The sequence below is a fragment of the Vitis vinifera genome, chromosome 5 (assembly GCF_030704535.1).
Source record: "Vitis vinifera cultivar Pinot Noir 40024 chromosome 5, ASM3070453v1".
NCBI lineage: Eukaryota > Viridiplantae > Streptophyta > Magnoliopsida > Vitales > Vitaceae > Vitis > Vitis vinifera.
In genome coordinates this window covers 5,816,264-5,840,384 of record NC_081809.1, presented here as the reverse complement: position 1 = coordinate 5,840,384, position 24,121 = coordinate 5,816,264, and the positions used below count along the sequence as shown (strand labels likewise).

The 24,121-nt window shown below is 32.6% G+C and overlaps 1 protein-coding gene across 1 annotated transcript; it reads left to right on the top strand.

Moving 5' to 3' along the window:
* The first annotated feature begins 13,462 nt into the window (after nt 1-13,462).
* LOC100245945 (sulfate transporter 3.1) lies at nt 13,463-18,212 on the top strand. The gene is made up of 12 exons (XM_002279177.5): nt 13,463-14,117; nt 14,204-14,411; nt 14,542-14,713; nt 14,830-14,895; nt 15,648-15,761; nt 15,874-15,990; nt 16,564-16,690; nt 16,796-17,082; nt 17,199-17,389; nt 17,485-17,570; nt 17,686-17,762; nt 17,886-18,212. The coding sequence occupies exons 1-12, from the start codon at nt 13,802-13,804 to the stop codon at nt 18,087-18,089; spliced, it is 1,965 nt and encodes a 654-aa protein (XP_002279213.1). The 5' UTR covers nt 13,463-13,801; the 3' UTR covers nt 18,090-18,212.
* The last annotated feature ends 5,909 nt before the right edge of the window (nt 18,213-24,121 follow it).

Sequence of the window (24,121 nt, the reverse complement as noted above, 5' to 3'; positions counted from 1 at the left end):
GTTATTTTTTATAGTGATAAAATTTATAAAAATAAAATTATGTACAAAAATAATAATAAAGTCATTATGAACCAATTTTTATTTATAAATGTTTCATATTAATGAGTTAATTATTTTGGTTTTAGATTATTTTTTAAAATTACTAATCTTGTTTATGAATCCAATGCATTAAGTCTTATTTAATTTAAAACTTATTTACTTGATGAAAAAAAATTAAAAAATAATGATTCTATGTAAAAGAAAAACAATAGAATTATTTTAAACCATTTTTTTTCATAAATTTCTGGTGTTGATTGAATCATTATTTGTGTTTTAATTTATTTTTTAAAATTATTAGACTCGATAATAAATCCAACATATGAAATATTGTTTAGTTCAAAATTTATTTGTGAAAATAAAATAAAATTAATGATTCTATGCATATAAGAGAAACAATAGAATAATTTTAGATCAATTTTTATCCATAAATTTATGATATTAATTAATTCACTATTTGATTTTTTGATTAATTTAAAAAATTATTAGAGTTGTTAATAAATTCAACTGTATTAAGTGTTACTTACTTTGGAATTTATTTGTCTAATAATTTTTTTCGTAAAAATATGATAAATTTGGAATATATATATATGTATGTATATAAAATAGATTTTTGGCTTATGACTTTGTAATGTTATTTTTTATATATATAAAATAGTTTTATGACTTAAATCGGTTTTAAAATTTTTAATTATTTTTTAAACTTAATAAATTTTAAAAAATAATACAGTTTGGTCTAAAATTTATTTGTTTAATGAAAAATTTTAGAAAAGTTAAAAGAAATTCCACATATAATTTAAAGGAATATCAAATTTAAGGTTTTTTTTTTCTTTTTTGTATTGATATTAAATCCTAGAGAGAGAAAAGAAATATTCAATTTTATTTGTTTTTCTTTTAAATTTTTATTTTTCCTTTTGTTTTTAAAAATCAATAAAAATAATTTTTATTTGTTTTTTAAAAACTATTCTTTATTTTATTTTATTTTTAAAAATTATTTTTAGAGAATAATAATCTAATAGTGTTAAAAAATTTTAAAAATAGTTTTTTATTTTAAAAAATATAAAATTATTTTTAAATCATACTATCAAACAAACTCGTACTATCTTAGAATATATTTTGATTGTTTAAAACAAAATTTTGTACTGATTAAAAATTATTTTTAAAAATATCTAAAAATTCAAACAAACTTTTATTAAAATAGCGATAAAACCATTTTTTTTTCCCTACTTACCTACCGCACACTAAATATTCTAGAAGCGGGAACCTGGTCTTTAAAAGCATGCCGGCTCAATCTGTATCTCGCCTAAAGCACCACCTGCTTTCTTCAATCATGAGAGTGAACTGGTCGGCGGCCGGTAGAAGATATATACCCTTTGTGGGTGGGGGCTATAACCTAAAAAGCACATTGGCTAGAATGAGGTTCGCTGTGTTAAAAGTGGGGATAGCAGGCACACCCGAATGTTGGTAGGCTATGGATTTAGTACGATCCGCTTTCATCAGGGTTGGGCAGATTGACGAACCCAAAAGGAATATTGTGAAAAGGCCGAGAGCTGGTCCTGAATTTGGACGCATCAATAAATAATTAATCCTATCCCTCATCATTTCAATGGTGTAAAGAAAGCAGAACATGACATTTGTTTCACTAGAAAGAAAATTAATGATGTGAAAGCAGTATAATTTGTCAATATCAGGAGCTGTTTCTGGGTCTGAGAAAGCAGAAATTCCCATTTCTCAAACATTTCGGAAAGCTACTTTTTTTGCTTGTTTCTGTCCATTCATAAACCCAATCAACATATTCTTGACGGAAGCCTGGCTCTTGATGTGTATATCCCACTTCCTCTTCAATAATTTGAAGAAGTCCACCCTGCAAGCGCTTCTTCTTCTCTCGTTTTGTAGCCCTTTCCTTTCACTTAACAATTTAATGATTGATCAACTGAGAAAAAACCCCCACATCTGCAAATTATTGTGAGGTATATATCCTGCCCATGTTCTTCTGTCTTGGGCAGGCGGGTATACTGTAGTTTGGGAAGTTGAGAGTTTTATGCTCTTCCTCTTCCTGTGTCTGCTACTTGAACGAAGTCAGAAATGGGCCAGATCAATAATTGAAAACCCTTGGAAGATGACATTTCCGCAAGGAATCTTGGTAGAGAGCCTTGTAGTTCTTGGACACTAGACAGATTAAACCACTTTTAGTAGAATGAGAAAGAGAGCTAGTGCCCAACATGGACGTCATTTTCTACTATGCCTGTGGTTTTGGGTGCTTTCGGCAGAGAATATATTCCTACCACCAAAGTCTACAAGCATTCATCTTCAGCAGTACTAGAGGTTTGGAGCACTGAAGTAACAATATTCATAATAATAAAAATGAAAGTGCTTGCTAGAAATGATAAGCCAGAAGCAGGCTCCATAATCAATAATTTAGCAGAAATATAGAGAAACGTGAGCAAACTTCATTCTACACTTTATTAAAGGGAAGCAATGAACCATGCCGTTTGACTTGTCCTAATTCCTAAAAGTGGCATCAGTAGTAATGGGAATGCCGTAAAGTGTACATGTAGTAGCTTTTCCGGAATCTTCATTGATTTTATTGGGAAAGATGGTGGGCATCTGACTCGAAAAATGGACGTACTCGGGAGGATTTTGATTCTCTGAGAAGATGACGAGATTACATGTCTAAACAAGTGAAGACAGGAGGATTGCGGTACCATGTGGGTTCAATAATCTTGGGTGTTTCGTCTTCCATTCATCAAGTGACGCTTGGACGGGGCAATAGTATGCACTCAGATCCATTTTTTGTATTTCCAAACAATTCAATTATGTCAGAACTGAAATTAAAGAGTGGGGTAGAACTTTATTAACTGCAGCATTCACTCTGCAAAATTTTTTTGGTTACATGAAGACCTTATGAGCCATTTTAATTGGTAAATCATATTCCTAAAATCATCGTATTTCTTTGATTCTTTTATGATATTTGACCATCATCATTTTAAGTATACCCAACAATCCCTCCTTCAACATAAGGATCTCGTAGACCAAATCCATGATCTTGGCTTCAATATCAATTCTTGGATCATCAGACTTTGACCATTTCATTTGAAAACTAATTGGTGTCTATTAAAAATAAGTTAAGTCATTTAAGACATTTGAATGCCTATCATTTGGGTGACCTATCCCTTTAAGAATGATATTATTGGACCCCATTACCTGTATCAAAGCCTAATTATCAACTAAAACATGCATTAACATTCATTAAAAACTTTTGAATTTATGAAATCAAGATTCGGTAGAAAGAATTCATGGAGATACTAAAGAGGAGAGAAACTTGTAGTAATGAGCAGTGCTCATGTCTGACCCCGACACTGAACACTTGGCATTTCTACTCCACTTCACTGGGTCCATGCCACAATTCGCCCCTCTTCAATGGACAAGCTAGAAAATACAGTAAACACTGCACTACTACATGGATAGGTACAAGGCCCTGTTTGATCATTTGTTTCAGAAGCTCCCCAGATCAAGAATTTTGAGACTGCATTTGAGCCAAGCAATGGAGATTACTCCAGATCATTAGAGCCAAGCAATAATCCACCCTATCTCTTCACCGCCCCACATTTTCCTTGGCAATGGAGAGAGTGACATTTATGTCATTAGAAGACTGAAGATATATATCATGAACTATTCATGGGTATGAGGAAGCAGAAATTCCCATCTCCCAAGCATTTATGGAAAGATGCTCTTCTCCCTTCTTTCCATAGATCCAATTGATAAAAGGCACTTATATGCAAGCCCCACTCCTTCAACAATTTGAAAAGGTCAACCTCATGCCCATCCTATTCTTCCTTAACCCTTCTAAATTATTTATCCATGTTACGACCGCTCATTTTGTTTTTTCAAATGAGGCAAGAAATTACAAATCTGAAAACATAACAGGAATTAGGCTTCGATGAGAGTATAGAAGTGTATTGTTTCTAATCTACTAAAATGGTATCATTGATCATCATTTATATTATAATCTCATTATATTATATTCTTATTTTACGTTCTTATATATATTCGATAATCCAAATCTTTTATCGGATAAATATCATAGAGATATTTTAGCATTTTCCGAGGAATTAATGCAGGGACTTGGCTGCCAATAAAATTCTGTAATAGTCAAATCAATAATCGAAGCTCTTAGAAGATGACGTTTCGGTAGGAATCTCGGGAGAGAGAGTCTTGGAGTACACTGGATAGCATGAGTAGACATTTTGCCAAATATGGAGGTCATTTTCAATCTTTTGACCTTCTGACTTTTATCGACTTAAACTATACCTTACATGTGGCTTATTCTTATTGGTTTAAAAACGAATGTATGGTACCGAAAAGCACTTTTCGATACCATAGAATGGCTCGATAATATATATGTATTCCAATTTCCAACCCCTAAAGAAGGTCTAGAAGCACAAATCATCTTTCACATAAATGAGAATGAGCTGGCCAGCTGAAAATGGAGCTCGAAAAGCCCTAAAATGGGTCAATATGTTGGACAGATGGAAGGTTCAGAGACATTCTAGCGGCGACCTACGGAAACATCCATCGTGTTGTGTTGGATGGTTGTAGGTTTATCAAGGATTCTGCTTTGACTTGTGCTGAAAACGCAGATTGGGCGGTAAAGAGAATATTATATATAATAAGTGCAATAGCTTTTCCACAATGTCCATAGATTTCATCGGGACAGAAGGTGGAAATCACAAAGGTGGGAGTCACATCATAATGATGGACAATTCTTTATATCTTCTTATTATAAAACCCCATATGGATGTTCTGTTGTAATTTTATTTTTATTTTTGAAACTTTTTTTATCCTTATTTTTTTTTATAAATATTTAAATAATAATAATTCTTAAAATATTGCAATCTGTGCCACAAAAACAATCAATAGCGGGCAAAAGTAATTGAATAGAATGAAAAATATGCTTTCAACAACCGTTCCCAAAAGGTGAAAAAGTGAAAATAGGAAACAGACTTCCAAATGAAACAAAGTTATCAGTTAAAATAATAATCATTTCATGTTAATAAGGTGGATTACCGAATCAAATTAGGCCTTTTAAGGTTGGTTTGGTTGGATTTTTATAGATCGATTTTAATCCAACTTAATAGCCTTTTTTTTTAGTCCTAAACATGGTTATAGATTTGTGTTTATTTTGAGCATAAATCCTATTAATTTGAGTTTATATTAGACCCTAAATCTAATTTGTTTTTAAAATTTATTGAAATTAACTTGAATTTGATGTTAAAAATATATTAAATGCATTTGCAATTAATTTGACTATAATATAAAAATAATGAATTAGTTTAATAAAATCTAATAAAAAATTATTAAATATCAAACAATTATATTTAAGTTTTAGAATATTAGTTTGGTTTTTTTTTTTTTTTAGTTATAATAAAATCGAAAACCGCATCGATAAGATTAGTTTTTAAACTTCTCAAATCGAACTGACTTATTTTATTTTTGAAAATTGAACTAATATGATCGATTTTGGTTGGTTTTAATTGGTTTTTATCATTTATAAGACAAGAAAATCGAAAATTGCACCAACAAAATGGTTTTCAAAATTCTCAAACTTAACTGACCTTTTTTATTTTTGAAAACCAAACCAATATGATCAGTTTTGGTTGGTTTGGATTAGTTTGTCGGTTTTTTCGACTTTACTTACATACTTAAATGATTGACATCCAATCATATAAATATTATTTATTTTGAATCCAAAGAGATCTTTACAATTTTAAAATATGTTTACATAGTTAAAAGAAACTCATACTTGTATAACTTCAGAAAATTTCTTTTATATTTGATGTAAGATATTATAATTACCCCTCATATAGATATAAAGTTTTCGTCTTTATAAGACCAAATAAACCCCTACACCGAGATTATGGATTGACTCTAATACCATTTATAACAACCTGCAAAACTTTATAAATATTATTAATTCTGAACCCAAATGGGTTCTCATGACATTAAAATGGATTTACAAGATTAAGAGAAGTTTATATTTATATAGTGTTTAAATTTTTTTCCTTTATTTGATATAGGACATTACAAACACCCGTTAATGCAAACATAACATTCTCATTATATCCCCATGAAATTACAAGGCAAAACAAATAGACACCTTTTATAGGGCTAAACATACTCCCAAAGTGGATAATATTTATATAGTTAAATGTGAGTTGTTACAAATGGTATAAAAAATAATCTCTACCCCGGTGCAAGGTTTTTTTAACCCCATTAGGGAATTTTTTTGGCCCCATGACGGATGTCTGTTTGTTTGATTCGGTAATCTTGTGGGATATAATGATGACATTGTGCCTGCATAAAAAGTGTTTATGATGTTCCACATTAAATATGAGAAAAAGTTCATAATACTATATAAATATAGTCTCCTTTAAACTTTGTAAATATGTTTTAAAGATGTGAAAATCTATTTGCACCCAAAACAAATCATGTCTATACAATTGAGTGCGAGTAAACATACTGAATTTCAACCTAATAATCTAGTATCAAATATTGAAAACCATTTTCTCAAATATAGTAAAAAAAAATGATCTATTAAATAAATAATTTTTAAAAGGTACTTTTATTTTGAAGAGACTTATCAAATTTGAAAAAAAATATATATATATACTCTAAAACTTCTATTTTAATTATTTTATAATAAAGTATAATTAAAAGCGTCTTGGCAAAAGATGTTTTCCAAAAATAAGAAAAAAAAAAACATTTTCAAAAAAATAAAAAAATAAAAGCAAAAAAGTGTTGTGAAAAAAAATTATTTGACAGCATTGTTTTATAAAGACGTTTTCAATGAGCAGAAAAGATATGAGCCTTCTATAAAGATGATTTCCCATGCGACTTGGGTAAAAGGAAAAGAAAAAAGGGACAAAGAGAGTGAAGAAACCGTGGGTTGTAGAAACGATATCCACATCCACAATCGTTTATAAACAGGCGTATTTGGCAAATCCTTTTTTCCAATTCATCGTACAAAGGGCAAAACAGATTTTTCTCGAGCTTCATTGTACTTAGGGTCAATCCAACATTCTACATTGAACACACCGACATTTGACATAGTAGACAAAAATTGTGTCCAACTCCTACTTACATGAGATGATCCGCAAAATCTTTGGTATCAGTCCTTTTAGGCAACTCAGATGGCGGTGCCTCCAACACCACTAATATTGCTCAGGTGCATGTGCATGCATGCACCGGCCATTAGACCACAACATTTTTGGGGTCCCCAGTTGTCTCTCGCCTCATCATCAGCATATTGGTTTTTCAAATTACAGCCATAAACTTATCCAGAGCTCATTACCCACTTCACTCCACAAATCTCTTTCTTTACTTTAAATGGCACTATAAGTTGTCCTAATGCTCTACGCCCCACCCAGAGTTGCCTCAAGGAAATAACACACAACCGAAGAAAAATAAAATGTAGATTTTCAATTTTATCATTCTTTTTATTCAAATAAAGTTCTTAATATCTACTTTCGAGTTTACTCAAGAATCTTTTGAGACATCCAACATGAGTGCGCGGTCACTCTACCACTTGCGGGACCTGCATGGTCCCCAATAATTGATGAAGATTCCGCATGAATAGATAGTAGAAGATAAGTGTTTGTATTTTGAGTCAATAGAAAAATAAATAAATTTAATTAAAAGTAATATATTGATATCAATCTTTATAATTAAAGTGAACTTGTTAGTTTTATAGTTATATATTTAATTAGTTCAATTATGATACTAAAAAATAAGGATGATAAAGTTTGATACGATTCGTCAATATGATTAGAACTTAACATGTTTTTCATAAATTTGAGTTGAGTATAATTGAGTTTGAATCAAATTTGTGTCCACTTATATAATATGTTTAATAAATAAGTAGGTTTTAAGTCAACCTACATAACATGAATTTGATATGAATTGACTTGTTTAATAATTCTTTTGATTAACTTAATTATAATTTTAAACTATTTGATACATATTTAATTCATTTTAAGTTTATTTTTAAACAAATAAGTTAATTGAGTCATAAATACCTTTGATTAAGGTATTAATCGTATAAACTTATATAAACTCAACATAATTATTATATAAAAGGACGTGATTATTAAATGGATTAAATGGATCATACCACGTGTTATCTGTTTATAATTAGGTAATATTTAAATTTATATATGCTTTTAATATGATTATTATTTAGGTCGAATTTGGGTTGACTTATATAATAGAATACCTTAATTTTGACATGACACGAACATGACTCATTAACTCTTTACTAAAAAAATATTTATGAAAAGATATAATTAATTCAATTATATCATATAAATATCTAAATCTCATTATTTTATATTTTGATTTTATTTATTTATTTTTTTCATATATTTTAAGGATAGAGATCACAAATTAGACAACCTCTTTGATACCTTATGATATATTTGGTAATTATTTTTTAAAACAGTATTTGAAAACTGTTATTTAATATTTTATAAAATAAAAGTTTATTTGAAAACTCAAAATATTTTTATCTTATTTTAATATTTTAAAATATATTTTAAAAATAATTTTATATCTAATATTTTATTTTTAATCATTATATATGCTTATATAATTATTTTTTAAAATAATTTTCAAAAACTAAATAAAAATAATAAAAAAATAATTAAAATATGTTATATGGAACTATTTTTAAGGAAAAAAAAATAGTTATCACGCATATTTTTCTCATTTTTTTAGTTTGGAATTTTCGAAAACTATTCTAACCAAACCTTGGTTTTTTCCTCGAGTTACGTACGGGAAATACAGTGCCCTACTTGATGTTTATCCATCCTTCCATTCAAGTAAGTACTCCACGAACCATGATGATGCCTGATGGCAGTGCTCCACGCTTGAACGTTGAGACTGTTCCATGTGGCCGGCGAGCTCAATTATTGTTATACCTTGTCCTTTACTGACACCCCACTCCAGTTGCGTCTGCTAGGAAATAAGTTGCCTTTAAATAAATATTCGCCACATGAAGTCCGACCTAAGCCACATTTCCAACCAGCCACTCACAAAAATTGCATGTGTTTCACAAGAATTTTGCCTTTTTTTTTATATATTTTTTTATTTTACACTAAAGTTCGGGTTGTTAGTGGGATTTCCATTTCATTCAAGTGTCGATCGATTTGCCCCGTACAATTTCAATTCGATTATTTTCCCAAACAACCGTCCATCAACGCCGGCCCTTTGACATTACCATGATTTGACACAACAAAGGCCATTCCAGAACCTGGAACTCTACACATAAGAAACTCACGGTCCAAAACATCCGACTCATTGGAAGTCCTCTGTTACTAGGGCCTCCATGGAATCATAGAAGAAGAACAAAGAAATATATAACTTCATTTCAACTTAGTGCTCTGTTTCCTGCTCATTGCAATCAATGAGTAAGATATGTGGCAGTTGGGCATGCAGAAAGTGGCAATTCATATCGTGTGTATATATATAAAGAAATGCAAATGCGTAAAGCATCAAACTAGTGACGTGTTTTCTAAAGCGATCAAAGATTTGCGGGGGAGGATAAGAGAAGTAAACCCAGCAATCAGGGAAGAAATGGGCCTGCCATCATCATTCACTCTTATGATGAGAAGAGAGAAAGATAAGACCCAAAACGGAAAAAGAGGAAGAAATGAAAATTCCCCATTTTCTATAAGGTCAAACAAATTCCAATTCCATGCCCACCTCAAAATTCTCACTGGCCATCATCAATCCCCACATCATGCCATGCTTGCCACCCTTTGGCCCTGACCACGACGTTTCATCACATCCTTCTTTCCTTGTCCCCAGCAATTTTCGTCTGCATTTGTCCCTTACATTCTTTATTTCGCCTAAAACTCTCCGGAGTCGGCAGAAATACCTTCCACCAAAATTGGTGCTCTCCCGGGTTGGCAACTGTCAAATCTCTGAAACTGATTTGAAGTCAAATTTTCCAAGTTGAAATTAAAACTGGCCACAAAAAATGACTAATTATTTTTTACTTATCACTTATTCGTCTACCAAGATTTCTCCCTTCGTCTTAATCATTAGTCAAAGAAAAATAAAAGATTCCCTTTGATTTCATGACTCCTTGAATGAGTAATGAAATGGGTTAATCATTCCTGGAACGAAAATTTGGAATCAATTATTTCTATTTTATTGTTTGACAGTAACTTTATCTTAATGTTTGATTTAAATATAATTTTTTTAATATTTATTAGTTAATGATTTACTTAATTTTTATTTTAAATCATCAAATTAATTTTATTTTTATTGATTTTAACTCATATTTATTTTCATTAATTTGAAGTAATAAATTTATTTATAAAACATGTATATCTAAGCATTATAGACATATAATATAATCATAAAATATTTATTATAAAAAATAAATTATGTATTTAGAATTATAATTCTGAAATATATTTTCATTAGTGTGGGCAAATGAGGTGTTAACTATTTTGATTTAATACTTAAAATTTAAAATGATTTTACGTTATAATATTAAGTTATTTTATTATATTTAAATTAAGTTATTAAGTTATTAAATTGATTTTACAAATTTATCTAATTCAGTTCATGAATATCTGGCTAAACTTTGAAAATAAAATAAATAATTAATTTGTAATAATTGTTTAGAAAATAACTTAAATGGTTGAATGCAAAACATGGTAGTCTGCCAAGCTATGTAGAAGCTTCAAAAATGGCAAAATAAGAAAGGAAAAATAAAATAAAAAGAAAATAAGAAATTTGGTGCCGCAAGATAAAAATTGGATAAATATGAAAATTAATTTGAGTCAATTGATAAGTACAATTGCTTCTCTAGTTAATTTAAATATTCATATATTTAATAAAATAAAGAGTTGAAATTTGTTTGAAAGGGCATAGTACAAAGTGCATATGCAACAAAAGTCAATAACCTATAGTCCAATAACTTATAATCATATTTTATATTTGTGTAATATTACTAATTATTTTTCATGCGCAAAAAGAATTTGATATTTAGGTAACTGTACAACAAAAATATATAGATTAAGTTGGATACATAGTGGGTGTTTGGTCCACTAACCTATTAACTTAAAAGTGACTTAATAATTTAATTTAAATTATTAAATAAATTAAATATGTTTGGTAAAATAATTTAATGGTGTGATTTAAAATAAAAAATAATTTTAAGTAATAAGTAAAATAATTAAATTCTTAAGTTCACATTTTTATTTTTATTTACTTTAGTTATCTCTATGATATCTTTTCCTACTCTACAACCTCTACTATTACTCGATTTCTTTTATTCTAATTATAATTTATGAGGATAAATATATAAATTTAATAATTTTGGATATGTTTTAAGTGGACTTTATCAAACAACTTTAATATAAAAATTAAGTAATAAGTTTTAAGTCAGTAATTTAAAGGTGATGTTTGTTTTTTGGTTGAATAGAAAAAACTAAAATATTTGACTTTTTCTATTCACCTAAAAGTACTTTACTGATATTAACCAATTTAACTAAAGTGAACTTGTTATCAATAAGTTTAATTTAATTATATTGGTTGATGTCAATAAGTTACTTTTAGATATTTGATTTTTTCTATTCAACCAAAAAACAAACACGACATAAGTATAATTTAACTTAAAATCAACTTAAGTCATTAAGTAATAAGTATTGAGTTTTATCAAACATCCCCATAATTAACAATAATAATAAGCTAAAACATATATCTTTCAATTAATTTATCTTTGCAATAATAGTAATAAATTTTTAATAATAGTAATAATCTAAAAAATATATATAGTAAATATTTTTAAATTTATTTAAATGTATAAAGTTAGATGACCAGATTGTCATTCATCTCAAATAAAAATGATTTAATAATATTTTTATGATTTATGAAATAATATCACCACGTGCTTGTCATTTGAATAATTATAAACCAAGCATATACATTAATCAAATGCCAAAATAAGCATAAATTAATACCCTTCTATTTGCATAAGCTTATATCAGAGTTGGCAAAAAGAACTTTTTACCTAACCTAGTTTGTGCCTCAATTGTCTGCTAGTGTCCCAGCTGGGTCGGCAATTATTGACTTTGAAATTGACTTTAATTCAAGAATTTTAAATTGAAATTAAAATTATCTATGGAAGCGTATAACTCATAATTAGTCGGACCTACATAATTGGGTTATCCATCCAAGAAGCCATACAATTTTTTTTCGCACATTTTTTCAATCTTTGATGGTATGCAGGGGAAAAATATTCCTTCTATTTTTTTATATTCTTTTTTTCTTATATACTTTTTTAAAATTTTTCCAAAATCAAACATAACCTTAAAATCTGGTCCTATCAATTTGATTGCATACCCCTAATTTGAAATAATTTCTCCAATCTCTTGGAAATCAAACGGAACTTAGTAAAAGTTTCAACTTACATGCAATTGTGATTAAACCATGTGTGGTCAACCCAAAGGGTGGGTTGACTTGTTCTTCCCCTGACAAAAATAAAATAGAGAGAGAATCATAATTGGAAAAAAAAAATGACGTCATTCATCACCTCAGAAATGGCCCATCACCGGTGGCCTTTCCCCAATGGTGCATGCTGGGAACTTGGAGATGAACCTGACAGTTAAAGGCGTCTAGCAAAAACATATGTTGTTTGTTTAATTCCAAGACTTTTTTATTTCATCCAAACATCATTAAGTCCACTTGCTATGTGTACGATTTAACTGCTTTCCCACAGGCTTATCCTCCTCCTCATGGATCGGAGAAACCAGTCAAGTTTCATGAATTTTAAAGCTTGATCACACCCCACTAGTAGAGGCTGATAACCATATCTTTCATGCGTGTTTTTTTTTTCGCTAGGACTCTCCTCAGAGCTTAGCAAATGGTGGTAGTTGATTCAAGTAGAGTTCCACACGCCACATGCATCCTATTTGAATGATCAATTAAAGCATAATTAAGTTAATGACCTAAGAGAAAGAGTTGGTTAGAGATTCTAATACCTTCTCTAATATGGAAACTATTAATAGTTTTCTGGTGTAAAACCCAGGATCGTAAAGTTAGAGAAGTGCTTAAAACAGTGAGCAAAACAAAAAAAAGAAAAGAAAAAAATGTGTGCACCTCATTTAGTGCCAAAGCAAGCTGGTGCAATCAGAATTTGATAAGTCCAGAGTTAAATATTGCTAATCATGGGAGGTGCAATCAACAATTTTCAGAGGGGCCAGGCCTCTCCCGAACACATGTGAGCTGCCCACCTTCCTCGGTTGGGGCCTCACTGTGCGAAGAAATTGAGGCTGAGTTGGGTGGCACGTGTGGGTTTTACATGTGGGTCCGGAGTCCCAATATCTCACATGGGGACACCACACATGTGTACATACCCCGCTCAGAACTCAAACCTTATATAAACAGGACCACCCCCTCCCTTGCTCACTCACTGCACTCCCCTCCACACCATTGCCACCAAACCCTCCTCTTCAAACCCTCTCCCACTCACCATACCCATCTCTTTCAGGATCTTCACTGAGATGAGTTTTCATGGTTTTGATTGAAAAAACCTAAGTCCGTGCACCATATGTTCTAGGCCACTCAACATTTAGCACAGCCGACCTAACTGCACCACACACATATCTTGTGGTACCATAACGGTACTGCTACTCTCACCTTTTCTAAGTTCAGGAGTAGTAGCATCTGATCTAAATTCAGAACCAAGGATCGAATGGGTAACTCCAATTGTGAAACCCCACGTCGAGTTGCTGTCCCTCCAAAAAAATCTTTTTCTGCTTCCTTGAGTTCAACTTTCAAAGAGACTATCTTTCCCGATGACCCTTTTAGGCAATTCAAGAACCAGTCTCCTTCCAGGAAGTTTGTATTAGGGTTACAATACTTGGTACCTATCTTCGAGTGGGCTCCTCGCTATACTTTTGAGTTCTTCAAAGCTGATTTAATAGCGGGAATTACTATTGCTAGTCTTGCCGTTCCTCAAGGGATAAGTTATGCAAAATTAGCGAACGTGCCCGCCATTCAGGGATTATGTGAGTGCTGATGAGAAAGCATATTTTAGAATAAATTTTTATAATTTCTTTCTGAGAAGTGTAAACTTATGTATTGGGAAATGCAGATTCGAGCTTTGTGCCTCCCTTGATATACGCCATGTTCGGAAGCTCCAGAGACATGGCAGTGGGTACTAATGCCGTTGGATCACTCCTCCTAAGTTCCATGATTGGGAGAGAGATCAATCCAACTGAGAACCCAAAGATTTATCTTCAGGCAGTCTTCACTGCCACGTTCTTTGCTGGAGTGATCGAAACTTGCCTGGGGTTCTTAAGGTCGGTTTGTTAAACAACATTTTGGAATATATATATATATATATATATATATATATATATATATATATGACTCTCTCTGGTTTCCCTCAGAGTTGTAACAAATATTTTGTAATTAAAATATGACTTGCAGACTAGGGTTTCTCGTGGACTTTCTGTCACATGCAGCAATAGTGGGGTTCATGAATGGAGCAGCCATAATTGTTTGTTTACAGCAGCTGAAAGGTATCCTGGGTCTGGTTCATTTTACACTAGAGACCGACATCGTATCGGTACTGCGAGCCGTATTCACTCAAACGCACCAGGTTCCCTTCCACTACAATTTTCATATTTTTTTAGTCTATTTTAAATTGAAATTGGGCCAGGTTTCCATTTTTCTTTTTCCAATGTTAATGGTGGCTATGGTGTTGGGTTGTTGCAGTGGAGATGGGAAAGTTGTGTCTTGGGCTGTGTTTTTCTATCATTCCTCATCCTCACAAAATACTATGTAAGTGAATTATCTGAACCCTCTCCATTTCTCGTCTTATTTATTTTCAGATTTATGGAACCCAATAATTGAATTCAAAATCGAAAAAGAACTTACTCAAGCAATACTATTATAATCATGCTAACGAAAGAATGTAAAGATGTAATAATCCTCCATGTAGAAAGGTCTGCCAAGGTTTTCACGTGGTTTTACCAACCATGTTTATATCCACAGATAAGAAATAATACTTCATTATGTTACCGATAATATTATAAAAGACAAAAGAACTGATATAACTATTCGAGTTTTGACAATTTCTTTATATTTTCACTTTAAATTATAAATTTTCTTATTTTAATCTCTTCACATCTCTATCCACCACCTCGGTTTTATTTCGTAAACTATTCTCCTTATATTCATAGATATTATTAATGGTTTTTTTTATTTCACAATAAATTTAATTACAATGATATATGAAAATATTTAAAAAAAAAAAAAATTATACCAACTAAAAATTTAAGAAACTTTCCAACCAAAGATGATTTGTCAAATTTATTGTTTATATTCAATTCATATATGATTGAGAAGTTACAAAAGACATTATTCAAGAGCACTTTGCCTTGTTTTCTAATAGCATAAAATAATTGTAAAACTAGAGCACTTTGTCTTGTTTCAAAACAGAGCAAAATAATTGTAGAACTCTGCCTATGTTTTTCCACTTTTAACACTAAAGTATGCATCATCTGTTCATGGTGACATTGAAAACCGAGCAGAGCAAGAGAAAACAAGCCTTCTTCTGGATAAACGCCATGGCGCCTCTAACGTCTGTGATTTTGGGAAGCATTCTAGTCTATATGACCCATGCTGAGAAACATGGTGTCCAAGTGGTGAGTGAACACCCATCTCTCCCTGACCAGCGAGTCAACCTTCCTGTAACGTTTCTGGATCAGGGTTCTAATATGCTGTGCCTGATATCTGCAATTTCTTTTGTATATGCAGATTGGGCACTTGAAGAAAGGGTTGAATCCACCATCTGTGTCTGAACTGGGTTTTGGGTCACCATATCTGATGACAGCCATTAAAGCAGGAGCCACCATTGGGATCATATCCCTAGCTGTAAGTTCTAATCCCTCTCGTCATCACACTATAGCATCCATTCTAATGCCTATGAGCGCTGAAAATTTGGCAACTCAGTTTGTCGGCGGTGATCAACCCATATATATTGGACATTGCATGTGATCAAAATATCCCAACTACCCCTTCCATTGATCTTTTCCTCCGGTTTATTGCTAGATCTTTCAGCGCATGGAGGCAAGGGAAAGAGGAATGTTAGAGTTTCCTATGTTTTTCCAACAATTTACGAGTTTACTGAGGTGGTAGAAATGAATTTTCAACATACGAAAAGAATATACTAAAATTTGTTTCAGCTAATAAGGCGATAAAAAGGGGGGAAAGAGAAACGTTTTGAAAGGGGGTTTCAATGCTTTCCCAAACGATATTTTGTAACAAATGCCATTGTGAGAATTCAGAAGCAATTCATTGAACCTGTTTGATCACGATGGATAGCATTAGTCTTTTAGAATTCATTCAGTTAAACTACCTTTTTTTTCGACATAAATAGTGTAAATTTAAGGATTTTTCCTAGTGGGAGGGCTAACATACATAGCTCAATTGATGGACGGGGTACAGGAAGGAGTCGCAGTGGGAAGAAGCTTCGCCATGTATAAGAACTATCACATTGACGGGAACAAAGAAATGATCGCATTTGGAATGATGAATCTCGTGGGCTCTTTAACTTCTTGCTACTTGACCACAGGTACCATTGTTTGTCGCTCTAAATTACCTCTCTAGGTCATTAAATTTGTATATTTTCTCATCCCCATATTCATTATTTCTGGTTCTAAAAAACCTGTTATTGCAGGACCCTTTTCGCGGACAGCAGTGAACTTCAATGCAGGTTGCAAGACAGCAGCTTCCAACATTGTCATGGCAACAGCAGTGATGATGACACTACTATTCCTGACCCCGCTCTTCCATTACACTCCTCTTGTGGTGCTCGCCTCCATAATCATTGCTGCCATGCTCGGCCTGATAGACTATGGGGGTATCATCCATCTCTGGACGATCGACAAATTCGACTTCTTTGTGAGCATAAGTGCATTTCTTGGTGTGGTCTTCGGCAGTGTTGAAATTGGCTTAATTATTGCGGTATGTGAAATTAATATATATATATATATATATATATATATATATATACTGAATGTTTGAAGCTGGAATAGATGACAGTCAGATTCATTATTTGATTTAACTATTGGGGAATGCAGGTCACCATTTCCATGCTCAGGTTGCTTCTATCCTTGTCAAGGCCAAGGACTTATGCTCTAGGCAACATTCCTAACTCCATAACCTACAGAAGCATTGAACAGTATCCAGCTGCTGCTAATGTTCCGGGAATGCTCATTCTCCGTATTGATGCTCCAATCTACTTTGCTAATACTAGCTACTTAAGGGAAAGGTATATATTTATAACCCTGATACAAGGACTGATCATAATAGATTCTCAATTCGCATAAAGCAATACTTATCTTGATTCTTGGCTATTGATCGTAGGATATCGAGATGGATATATGAGGAGGAAGACAGGCTAAAATCTGCGGGAGAAACCAGCTTACATTATGTCATATTAGATATGAGTGGTAAACAATCAACCCCTATTCAGACATGAAAAGTTCGGTAATATATATATATATATATATATATATATATGCATTAATCACTTTCTTTAATACTCGAAAAATTCTTAAATTCCAGCTGTGAGTAGCATTGATGCAAGTGGAATCCACATGCTTGAAGAAGTCAGGAAGAATGTCGATAGAAGGGGTCTCCAGGTACCTAGAATTAGTTTCTCATTGTTTTGTTAATTATACTAATCATTTATAACTTGTCTGAAAGTATTCTTTCCTCTAAGGCTGACTTATATGTTGACTGATCATGGATTGTAATCCATTCAGCTTGCATTAGCAAATCCTGGAAGTGAAGTGATGAAGAAGCTGGACAAGTCGAAGATGATTGAAAAAATTGGAGAGGAATGGATGTATTTGACGGTGGCAGAGGCAGTGGGAGCCTGCAACTTCATGCTACACTCATGCAAGTCCACTTCTGCGGCTCTCACAAATCCTGCCGCAGTTGAACCCAACACATATGATTACGTGTGATATTCTACAAATAAGGATAAAGGGTTGTAATAGTTTAAGCTCTATTTTCCCAAACGTGGCAGTTGTATCAAGTTATCAACAACATGCGGCTTGCTATTTGAATGGATATCACAGCTTTTACCATCTGGCCCTGCACCAGTGACCTCTACAATAATTTATGAATCGAAAATATGAGTAACCAGGAACGTTTTGCCGTCTCTCATACCAAATTGTTTTTTCAAAACTTTGACATAAAAGGAGATCAAGATCAAGATCAAGCCCACCACGAACGTTTTCATCAAAACTAGGGTAAAATTACTTTAGACACTTGAATGAAAAATTCATTGTAAAGACACCCAAGCTTAAAGGAATCAAGTTCAGATTGGAGAAGTACTTAAAATTGCTTAAAAATTTTCCCATACTGAATTCCTTTCTGCAGTAAATTTTGACATGTGACTAAAATCTTTTCTCATACAGAAAAGCATAACCATCTCCAACAATCGAGGCCGCAAACTAGTTATATTTTATAATTTTTAATTGGCACATGGAAGACAACAATTATGGGGCTTCGAAAAGTGTCATATTGCACTGTCTCCACATTTCTTTCATTTTTCTTTTGTTTTTTGAATAAATTTGTTGGGCCAAAGGAATCTGCTCTTAGAAGGAAAAAAAAAAAGTCCTCTTGCTAGAATGGATGCCCATGACTGAGAATGTCAACTTTCATATTCCTGGTGTGTTCCATGCTCACTGGTTTCTCTAGAAAGTTAGCTGGTCCATTGTTAACAGTACTTATTGATACAGTTCGAGTTGGCTTGACAGTGCTTTAATAAAACACCTAAAAAAGGTTTTAAAAAAACAAATCATTGGGAGTGTTTTTTAGAAAAACACTTTGATGGTTAATTTTTCTAAAAACATTTCTACTACAAGAAATAGATTAACTGAAAATTACTCATTGAATTGCATTGATGGACCTATGGACATATATCAGGAGCAATTCATGGGCCTGATAGAGCAGAAATTCCCTATAGCTCCCACAGAAGTAAGGAAAGGGGCCATTTTCCTTTCTTTTCATTCATAAATGGAATCAACAGATTATTGATTGAAGGCACTTGATGTGCAAACCCCACTTCCTCTTCAATAATTACCCTGAGTCCAGCCTGCGTCTGCATGCCCATTTTCTTATCTCCTCTGCAGCCCTTTCTGTGCCCATCTCAAGATATCTATCCACTTTATGATTATTTAATTTGTTTTCAATTGAAAAACTCACACACATACCATATGAAAACATGAAGGAATGAATGCTGCTAGCATTTCAACGAAGGTTCAAATGGTCAGACCAATAATTGAGGCTCTTAGAAGATTACATTTTGCTGGGAATCTTGGGAAGATTGCATTGGAGTCATCCGGCACTAGACACCTTAATTAAACCATTTTTAAGTAGCAGGACATTTTGCCAGACATGAAGCTCACTCTCTATCTGGCCTTCTGACTTTTCTCGCTTTGGAAGAGAATATATTCCAATCATGCACCTAAAGAAAATCTAGAAGCATTACTTGTCTTCACCTCTTTAGATGAGCTAGCCCTAGATTTCAGCCACAAGGATCCAGAACCATTTTAGCAGACATCTAGGGAAAAATCACTTGTGTTGTCTTGGTTCTGGCTTTATCAAATGTAACCCAAATGCCTTTGGACTCATGCTAATTAAAAAAGCAGCATTGGTGGCGATGGGAATGTCATATAATTAAAAAGTGCAATACCTTTTCCAGAATATACATTGATTTTATTAGGATAGATGGTGGGAAGCTGACTTGAAAATGGAGTTGTTTTAAGAGGAATATCGATTCTTTCAGAAGATGACAAGATTTTGTACAGGCAATTTAAGACATAAACATTGATCTAACATGTGAGTTCTGCCTGCTCTTTGGGTGCTTTGTCTTCCCTTTCGGCAGGTGACATTGAATCCGCTTCTCCACAATATTTTTGGTGGCCCTACACTGCCTGCCCAATAAGTCAGCTGGGGAATATCTGAACTGTACCCCTTCATGCAAGAACAGAGAGTTGAGGTTATTGTAGCAGTTACTATCTAATGAAAACTTATCAGTAATCTTCTAAAATTATGATTAGATTCTAGTAATTAGTAGTGAGGACAAAGATCAACTATTGGAGGGGACTTGGGCTTTTATGTTCTTATAGATTAATTTTGGGCTTTTTCTCATCGATTCACTCCATTGAAGTATTCAAGTTCAAAACATTAGAACAGTTACAGAATAAGTAATAGGGACTATGGGAGTTTATGACGCATGTATAAGCTCCTTTAATCCTGATAGATGTATTTTAAAGTCGTGACAGTCCATTATGCTAAAAAGGATGATATCAACACAATTGGAGGTAGACTGCTACAAATGATATCGAAAGCAATCTCTAACACTAATATAGGAGTTTGTTTGGCTTTGCGAAATGTGTTTGTTTGTTTTGTTCCACAATATTATGAAACACAATGAGAACATCATGTTTACGTGAGAGTGATTGTAATATTCCACGTTAAATAAAAAAAAATTATGACATTATAGATGTATAAGTTCCTCGTAGTCTTATGTATAAGTTCCTCGTAGTCTTGTAAATGCGTCTTAAAGTCGTAAGAATCCATTAAACTCAAAGAGAATAATATTTACATAATTAGAAGTAGGTGACATTGAATCCGCTTCTCCACAATATTTTTGGTGGCCCTACACTGCCTGCCCAATAAGTCAGTTGGGGAATATCTGAACTGTAACCCTTCATGCAAGAACAGAGAGTTGAGGTTAATGAAAACTTATCAGTAGTCATCTAAAATTATGATTAGATTCTAGTAATTAGTAGTGAGGACAAAGATCAACTATTGGAGGGGACTTGGGCTTTTATGTTCTCATAGATTAATTTTGGGCTTTTTCTCATCGATTCACTCCATTGAAGTATTCAAGTTCAAAATATTAGAAGAGTTAACAGAATAAGTAATAGGGACTGTGGGAGTTTATGACACATGTATGAACTCCTTTAATCTTGATAGATGCATTTTAAAGTTGTGACAACCCATCATACCAAAAGGGATAATATCAACACAATTGGAGATAGACTATTACAAATGATATCAAAAAGCAATCTCTAACACTAATATAGGAGTTTGTTTGGTTTTGCGAAATGTGTTTGTTTGTTTTGTTCCACAATATTATGAAACATAATGAGAACATCATGTTTACGTGAGAGTGATTGTAATATTCCACGTTAAATAAATAAATAAAAAGCTTCTGACATTATAGATGTATAAGTTCCTCATAGTCTTGTAAATACGTCTTAAAGTCGTAAGAATCCATTGAACTCAGAGAGAATAATATTTACATAATCAGAAGTAGGTTGTTACATAATCCTATAATAATAGCTTATGCATCCACCAAATTTGTATTGAAATAGCTAAAATGTCAACTTTAGCCAGGAGTTTTCCTGAGAAGATTTTCCGTCAAATTAATCATTATCTAAATGTGACATCAATCTATGTAAATTGTTTTGATTCTTTCTCCTCTTTCTTCCTCAGCTTCAGAGCAGCTGATCTGATCATGTAGTAATCTCCCCCTTTTACCTTGTGGACACAAATGAAACACAACAACATTAATTCACATACTTCACAAATGCGCCCGACATGGCTGGGGTACATCATCAGTAAGATAAGCAGATTCTTTGCTGTAAGTGCTTTGCCTGCAAAATGATGGTCATTGGCTATCATTCTAAGTGCATTCATGGACCGACCAATACCAATAGACACACCAAAAGCTTCCAAACCTAGCCATACAAACAGATTCGTGATGGTATAGCAACATGTACCGAGATCAAAAGCTAATCAACATGTATCTGACACCATAAATCTCTCCTTCTCACTTTGGATGGCACCACAAGTAGTCCACTTACCCCTCCCCTGGCCTACTGATAACTTAATATGCATATGGGGTTTTCCTTAAAAGGCCCTAATACATTTCAGATATCGAGACATCCTATATAAGTTGGGCCACCTACCACTTCGATGAATTACATGGTCCTCTTTCGTCTACAGTTCCATATCCATGGATTGGATTCTTGAGGATCAACCCAACAAACCCACGGGGCCCTTTTTCATGAAGACCCCATTGTTATATTCAAATATATACTCCATGACAATGCTCCAGACAGTACTCTCCACGACCAGAGTGAGGACACTGCTCCACATGCTCGATCTGCAACCACAACTAACGTTAAAGTTTTGTCCCTCACTAATCCCTTAATTATTGCTTTCAGTGTGTGAGTTGTGCCTTGAGACCCCGCATTCGAAGCTGCTTGGAAAGAAATAAGGCGCGTTAATTTCACTACCGGCACAACATTCACATCAATTTTTTTGACTCAACACTCGGTTTCGGCTTTCTATTCTCCGTGTGTGCAAACTGGGCCTTATTTTGAACCAGGTTCAAAATTGGCTTGCCCATCTCAATGTGTTTCACAAGGAGGTGTTCATTTCATTGTATTTTCAGATAACCTGGCTGACATGATGTATGATTTGACACAACCAACTGTTTGAAGAGATTACAACTCCACCATTTAAATAACCTTAAAAGTCCCAAGCAACTATAGGAACAAATGTGACTCATTCAAAAAGAGGAGTTGGTTTGAAAGGGAACTTTGTGTCTCCAAATTGTAATTTTATATGCTTATTTTGTATTAAGTCTGGTCTCTTGTAATTTTATCTCAATATTTTATATTAAGTCCAATTTCACTATCTTGTACTTTAACTCAATCTCTTCTTGTTACATGATGTTTGTTTTTTGGTTAAATTAAACTTATTAAGAATAAGTTCAAAAAATCAGTCAAAAAACAAATTAATCATCACTTTAATTCATTGTTTGCATTTGATCTTATTTTTTTATACCTTGATCTTATTATTTATGTACTTTTTGGTCTCATCATTTATTTAAGTTTTATTATACAATTTCAATTATTGGGATGATAAGTTCCATAAATACCTCTTTTACATCTTAAACTCATCTTTTTTTATCTCATCCCGAAGTAGATGAGAAGAAAAATGAGATTTCATTCAACTTATTGGTCCTATGCATATAAATTTTTGAAAATGAGATTAATAATATGGAAATTATTACTATTATTATGAAAGCAAATAGGAAATTCAACCCAAAGTAGAGGAGAATAAGGAGTCCCCAAGTAGAGGGGAACAAAGAGAAGGAAAATGAGAACTTATTCAACTTACCTGACGTATGGATATAGATTTTTAAACATGGAATTAATAATTACCAATAGGAAACTCAGAAGTTGGCCATTAAGAAAATGGCGAATAATTGATTATTTTAATATTTTTTTGACACTTTCTTTTGGATGTGGTGGTGGACATGATTTGTGAAAAAGTTGGCCTGCACTCATCATTATTTTTCTTGATTCAATGAATACCTTGGTGGATAATTGTTGCAGGTCTTATAATTTATTAGATGGTAATGGGAGGAGTTTGAATTTTGCTACACTTTTTTTATAAAAAAAAATCTTTTATAAGAATCGTTACATATTCTTCATTTCACATCACTAAATAAAGTCCCCAAAGTGTATAAAAGGAAGTCAATAATGGTAAACCCCCAAAACTACTTCTTCTTCGAAGGTGTCTCAGCCTTGTTATCAGGGGACAAAGAAAATGAATTGACTCCAAGAAGCAAGTGGCGATAATTGGAATACATATCACATGTTAAAACTTATGAGCCGAGTTTTATCCAACACTTTCGAGTGGAGGACTTTGAAAAGGGGCAAAGCCAAAAGTAATAGCCTGAAGGGTCAAAAGGATTTTTCTACTTGAAGTGGAATATGTGAATAACATTGTGATAGTGCCAATGCAACAAATATCTCTCACCATTAGACTTCATATAAATCAAGACTTTATTGCATTTTGATTTTATTTAACTCTAAGTTGAATACCATTTATTTAAATTAATTTATGGTCAAATTCTATTTTAAAGTGTCTTAAATTCTTAATCCGTGTATATATTTTTTAAGTT

What these genes read in the sequence shown, in the direction of transcription:
- LOC100245945 (XM_002279177.5), top strand. Translation starts at nt 13,802, where the DNA reads ATGGGTAACTCCAATTGTGAAACCCCACGTCGAGTTGCTGTCCCTCCA. An exon ending in AGAAACATGGTGTCCAAGTG is followed by an intron (nt 15,762 to 15,873) that starts GTGAGTGAACAC and finishes TTGTATATGCAG; the next exon opens with ATTGGGCACTTGAAGAAAGG. An exon ending in ACTAGCTACTTAAGGGAAAG is followed by an intron (nt 17,390 to 17,484) that starts GTATATATTTAT and finishes TATTGATCGTAG; the next exon opens with GATATCGAGATGGATATATG.